This window comes from Dipodomys ordii, unplaced genomic scaffold (assembly GCF_000151885.1).
Source record: "Dipodomys ordii isolate 6190 unplaced genomic scaffold, Dord_2.0 Scaffold79, whole genome shotgun sequence".
Classification (NCBI taxonomy): domain Eukaryota; kingdom Metazoa; phylum Chordata; class Mammalia; order Rodentia; family Heteromyidae; genus Dipodomys; species Dipodomys ordii.
The window spans coordinates 1,656,899-1,663,515 of record NW_012267295.1 but is presented as its reverse complement, the minus strand read 5'-3'; the positions used below and the strand labels follow the sequence as shown (position 1 = coordinate 1,663,515).

The window sequence follows — 6,617 nt, the reverse complement described above, 5'->3', positions numbered from 1 at the left end:
CCTACCTACCTACCTACCTACCTACCTGGAAGTGGATCTGTGGCTCAAGAAATAGAGTACCAGCCTTAAGCAGAAAAAGCTAAGGGACAGTACCCAGGCCCAGAGTTCAAGCCCTAATACTGTGGGGGAAAATAAAAAGCAAAAGGAGGATAATGGTGTAGCTCAAGTGGTAGAGTGCCTGCCTGCCTAGCAAGTGTGCAACGCTGAGTTCAAACCATCCCCATCCAAATAAGAAAACTAGTTTTGTTTGTTTACTCTTTAGAGAAAGATTCTTGTTTCTATCTCTCTTGGCAATCCTCTCTCCTCAGCCTTACACAGAGGCAAGAACACAGGCATGTGCCATTATGCCAGATGACTATAGTCTCTATAACATTACTCTGTGCTAAAATAATCTCCTGGAGAATATATGAAACAGATCAATATTAAAATATGAAAATATTTTATGCCCAGAAAACCTTGTTACCTGCAATGAATCCAACTACCAGATCTTTTCCAGTAGTAGAACGTTGGCCTTTGGCCCAGACTGCTTTGAGGCTATTAAAGGTGTAGAAATAGACAAAATTGGAGCAGCAGAGACTGGAAATAACTGGAAACCACCCTCGATATGGTGCCAGACTGGAGGGAAAAACACAGAAGGTAAAGTAAAGGTTATGGACAATAGCCAAACATTTAGAAACCGCTAGAGACATCTTAGGAAAGGCTGACCTGCCCTCATGTACTCAAGAATCACTCCTACACTATAAGGGACTCCAGATCATATACACATAACATTGTGAAGACATCCAAATCAAGAAATCCTTCCTAGCATTCATGATAAAGGAAAAACTACACAAAGATAACAATTACTTGCTAATTTCTTCTACTAACTGACTGTAGTAACATTAGTATGTAAAACTGAAGACAAGCTCACTATTGCCCATATTATTATTGCCCAAGAGGTCAAGAATTTTTTTTAAAAGTTTTCTAAATTAATTTTATGCTTTTCCTTCATTAGCATTTCTTTCTTTCCTTTTCCTTTCTCTTTTTCCTTTTCTTTTCTTTCCTTTCTTTTTGAGATAGGCTCTGGCTGTGTTGTACAGGATAGTCTCAAACTCCTGGACTTGAACAATACTCTTGCGTCAGCCTAATGATTAGCTGAGACTGCAGATGTATGCCTCTGTGTCTGGTCAGCGAGGGCAAAAGCATTTAAAATTAACTTAATTATAGAAAACAGGCCCCACGACTGACCAAAAAAAAAAAAAGAGCAGCTTAACTGACTTTTGCAGGGCGCTGGTGGCTCAAGCCTGTCATCCTAGCTACTCAGGAGGCTGAGATCTGAGGATCTCAGTTCAAAGCCAGCTGGGATAGGAAAGTCCATGAGACTCTTATCTCCAATAAACCACTACAAAACCGGAAGTGGCGCTGTGGTTCAAGTGGTAGAGCGCTTGCCTTGAGCTGAAGAGCACAGGGACGGCGCCCAAGCCCAGAGCTCAAGCCCCATGACCGACCAAAAAAAAAAAAAGAAAACAGGTGCAAAAAACCCTCAAAAAACCAATGGAGCATGTCAGAAAGACACAAAACTAAAGTGAAGGGACTCCTACTGATCAAATCTGAGACAATGTGAGCACTAAAGTAGTAATCAATCAATTGCAAGCCCCTAAAAAAGAGGCATGTCTGAGTCCATACTAGTAATAAGTAAATAGAAGAAGGGAAGGAGCAAGTTCCTATTTACCACTGGTGAATGGGGAAGCAATGGTGGAGATGAGAAATTGCCATTTATAATTTCATGATAAATTCAAAGAAAAACTTTGATTTCACCACAGAATGCTTACAGTTAAAAGAGAATTTTTTAAAAAGTAACAATATGTGATCAAAGCACATGTAAGAAATCCTAAGTAACCAATGGAGAGCAAGCAGATTTTATGTGACTATAGACAGGACACCTTGCAGAGGGTATACTATCTATGCATTAGTGTTATTTTTGGGTGGTACTAGGACTTGAACTAAGGGCCTTGGGCTTGCTAGCAGGTGCTCTACCACTTGAGTCATGCCTCTCTCTAGTCCTTCGTGCTTTATATTATTTTTCAAGTAGGGTCTTGACAGTTTAGTTTGTGGCCAGTCTCTTTCAGAGATCCTCCTATCCATGTCGTTAGAGTACCTGGGATCAAAGCCAATGAATATCATGCTCAGCTAATTGATCGAGATAGTGACTTGGTAACTTTTTGCCCAGACTGTCTTGTACTGTGTGATTCTCTCAACCACTGTCTCCCAACTAACCAGAATTAAAGGCATGAGCCACCAAGATTAAAAAAAAAAAGATGAGATCTCATTACATTTTCCAGGCTGTCCTTGAACCTAGGCTAAGACTTCCTGCCTTAGCCTCTAGAGTAGCTAGGACTATAGGTGTGTACCACTGTACCTGTTTTTTCATTACTCTGTCCAAGAATGTATAACCTTAATATAATTCTAATATGAAGAACCATGAAGCTAACTTCAGGGTGCTGGTGACTGATGCCTGTAATCCTAACTACTCAGGAGACTGAGATCTGAGAATAGTGACTCAAAGCCAGCCTGGGCAAAAGAATCCGTAGCACTCTTTTTTTTTTTTTGGTCAGTTGTGGGGCTTTAACTCTGGGTCTGGGCATTGTCCCTGTACTCTTCAGCTCAAGGCTAGCACTGTACCACTTGAGCCACAGCACCACTTCCAGTTTTCTGGAGGTTAATTAGAGATAAGAGTCTCATGGACTTTCGTGCCCAGGCTGGCTTTGAGCGGTGATCCTCATATTTCAGCCTCCTGAGTGGGTAGGATCATAGGCACCTGGTGTCTATACTTCAATTAACCAGCCAAAAGCCAGAAGTGGAGGTAAAGTTCAAGGAGCAGAATGCTAGTTTTTTTGTTTTGTTTTGTATTTTTGTCTGTAGTAGGGCTTGAACTCTGGGACTGTGCGCTATCCCTCAGCTGTTCAGCTCAAGGTGAGCACTCTATCACTTGAACCACAGCGCCACTTCTGGTTTTCTAGTGGTTCATTGGAGATAAGAGTCTCACGTACTTTCCTGATCAGGCTGGCTTTGAACCGTGATCCTCAGATCTCAGCTTCCTTAGTTGCTAGGATTACAGATATCGGCATCTGGCTCAGAGTGCCAGTTTTGAGTAAAAAAGCCAATGAGTGTGCCTGGCCCTAAGTTCAAGCCCCAGTACTGGAAAAGAGAGAGAAGAGAGAGCGCACAAGCGAGCTTAAGGCCCTGAATTTAAGCCCCAGTACCAGTACACATATGTACATGAATACACACACACACACACACACACACACACACACACACACACACACACACACACACACAGAATCAACACAACATTGTAAGGCTATGAGATTTAGGGGTTAGAGGTACAGAAATCTAACAAGCTGCTCTAACACAGTTGTAAACTGAGATGAACTTACAGGCCTTCTTCCTTAATGATCTCCAGGAGCACCATGTGTGTAGTTTTGGACTTTCTTTTCTCATCAACTAAAACAACCAAGAGCACATGTTTTAACTTTAAACATTCTTATCTCCAGCATCAGAAAGTTTCACTGAAATGCCATTTACCTCACCTGAGTAGTCTTTCACCCTAGATCCCTAGATCACCCTAGATGTTCCTATGTAACGATTTGCTCAATTCCCAACTGCTGATTCCTTGGATTTCATCTGTTACTTAGAAAACATTTTTATTCAGTTGTTAGTTTCCACAGTAATGCAGAAATTGATAGTTATTTCTAATATTTTGTAGTGAAATATGGATACTGGATCTAAGTAATACCATCTTGTCCTCACCACCATCTTGGTGTCTTAATAGATAGGGAATTTTCATCCAGTTCCAAGAACTCTAGAGGGGATACAGGACTTTCTTTTAATCATAGCTGTGTTATGTGTTGTTTAGCAGTACAGAGGTGATATTCTTTGAACTGTAGATGTGTCATGGGTTGTTTAGCCCCAGGAAAGTTTTGCTCCGGAGAATACTTGCCCTTGGTGATCCCTGATTGTTTCCCCCTGGATGGCTCCTGATTATTCCCCCCAGATAGCTTGCTTTGCTACTGTAAAACATATTTTCTTAGTCCCCATACCATGTGACATTGGTCTTGATGTGGTTTTTGCCTTTATAAGCTTTGTAATAACTGCATTTGATATTGCAAGTTTTGGGGAACCATGAGTCTGATTGCAATCACTGGCTTTCTAATAAAGACTCCCAAAATAAAGACCTTTCAAAATGTGGCTTTTCTATCTCTGATCAAATTCTCACACAACACTTTTTTGTGTAAATAAGGGAGCAAATTAGGAAAATTATGTGCTTGGTGCTCAGGGAACTAGGAAAGGCTGGCACTACACAGTCTCAAGGTCCATTCCTACACTATAGACTGTGCACTAACCTTGTGGTCCTCTTTCTTTTGTTCTGTTATTTCTTCCTATTTCTCTCCAACTTTCCTTCCCCCTCTGACATTTTTTATGTCCTGCCTTCCCACTTTCTCTCAGACCCTTCCAAGTGACATTGTCTAAGTATTTTCTCACCATATTAGTTAATCGAGCTCAAATCTCCAGGGCTCAAACTATCCTCCTAGCTCAGCCTCCCATGTAGCAAAGACTACAGGTAAGTACTGCTGCACATGGCTATACCTTACATTCTGAAGGGTATCCAAATTAAGAAACCTTCCCTATCACTGATAATATCTAAGAAACAATACAAAGTCAATGTTTAGTAAAGTGAAAAAGAATGGAAGGGGAGACTATATATTATACTAATATATTTATATATGTGTTTTATGTTATATGGTATATATTTATATATTCTTACGTAGGTTAATATATAGCCTTATGAATCATATAAAATTATTATTACTTTTTTTTTGTTGGTCATGGGGCTTGAACTCTGGGCTTGGGCGCTGTCCCTGCGCTCTTCAGCTCAATGTCAGCGCTCTACCACTTGAGCCACAGCGCCCCTTCCGGTTTTCTAGTAGTTTATTGGAGATAAGAGTCTCATGGACTTTCCTGCCCTGGCTGGCTTTGAACTGAGATCCTCAGATCTCAGCCTCCTGAGTAGCTAGGATTACAGGTATGAACCACCCGCACCCGTTGATAATAATAAAATTATTATCAGTCCAAAATCTCTCTTTATTCTTGGTCACTCATGGGGGCTCAACTCTGGGCCTGGGTGCTGTCCCTCAGCTCTTCAGCTCAAGGCTAGTGCCCCACCACTTGAGCCACATCACCCAGTTCCACCTTTTTTCTGCTTCTGTGGTGCTGAGGAATTGAACCCAGGGCCTCATGCACGGTAGGCAAGCACTCTACTACTGAACCAACTTCCGAGCCCCACAAAACTCTTAATTAACCACAAACAGGAGGTATAAAGGGCTTAACCTTTGAGTTTTTTTGTTCTTTGTTGGTAGTGGGGCTTGAACTGTGGGCCTGGGCACTGTCCCTCAGCTCTTCAGCTCAAGGCAAGCTCTCTACCACTTGAGCCACAGTACACTTCTGGTTTTCTGGTGGAGATAAGTCTCACAGACTTTCCTGCCTGGGCTGGCTTTGAACCGTGATCTTCAGATCATTCAGCCTCCTGAGTAGCTAGGATTACAAGTGGGAGCCACCGGTGCCCGGCTTGAGTTTGTATTCAAAGCTAATCTTCTATGCCTTTTTAATGCAAGTTCTGGCACTGGTTTATAATTTCAAATTGAAAAAATTTGAGGGAACAAGCAAGCAAGAATTACATATGGTCAGTAGAACAATAGGCTTAAACTGGCAACAACAGTGAGTATTAGTTCCACTGTTTCTGACGAAAACCTCATTCTCTGAAAGAACTCTGCCCAAGCCTTTGAAAATCATGGCTGTAGATGTAGCTTAGTGGTAGAACACTTAAACTAGTATGCATGAGGTCCCAGGTTTGACCCCACACACACACACACACAAAAACCCACAACAAAACCCAAACCAAACAAAGAAAACTTCCTATCCTATGGCTTATCAGAAAGAACTGCAGGGACCTGCAAATTTAATGCAAGCCCACTCACGTTCTCTCAAATTACAAAATGTCTAAGTCTATGGCTCATCCACATATGACTCTGTTCTTTAGGGAACAATGGTGGCCAGTAGTTAAAAGTCGGTGAAAAGAGACAACAGAGATCTTTAAAAAAGCATAACATCTCTATCCTAAGGTAGAGTTTATTAGAGAAATACATTTGTTCCCTACACCAAAAGAACACCAATATGACTAACACTCACCCTGAAGTCGAAGTCTAGCTGTATCCAAAGGGAAAAACACTGTCATGGCAGTCATGCTTCCCTGAAAAGTTTAAAAGACACTTTAATCATCACAGTATAAATATGAGCCATAATTTATTTATTTTTATTTTTTTGGTTCTGCGGCTTGAACTTTGCACTGTCCCTGAGCTTTTTTGTTCAAAGCTAGTGCTCTACCATTTGGAGCCACAACGTCACTTCTGGTTTTCTGGTGGCTAATTGAAGATAAGAGTCTCACAGACTTTTCTGCCTGGGCTAGCTTCAAACTGCAATACTAAAGACCTCAGCCTCATGAGTAGCTAGGATAACAGGTGTGAGCCACCAATGCCTGGTTAGAATCCTATTCTTTTTTTTTTTTTTTGGGGGGGGGG

General features: G+C 41.4%; 1 protein-coding gene across 2 annotated transcripts in view; it reads right to left on the bottom strand.

Annotated features, from left to right (window-relative positions):
- Positions 1–6,617, bottom strand: part of Slc25a17 (solute carrier family 25 (mitochondrial carrier; peroxisomal membrane protein, 34kDa), member 17) — a 35,044-nt gene that overhangs the window by 20,946 nt on the left and 7,481 nt on the right. Inside the window, exons 2-4 of one of the 2 annotated variants that reach the window (XM_013024951.1) lie at positions 6,229–6,289; positions 3,420–3,486; positions 464–615 (exon numbers count right to left, since the gene is read on the bottom strand). In XM_013024951.1, coding sequence (XP_012880405.1) covers positions 464–615; positions 3,420–3,486; positions 6,229–6,289 — 280 coding nt within the window. The remainder of the gene's footprint in view (positions 1–463; positions 616–3,419; positions 3,487–6,228; positions 6,290–6,617) is intronic. The other variant, XM_013024953.1, reaches the window with a different exon arrangement.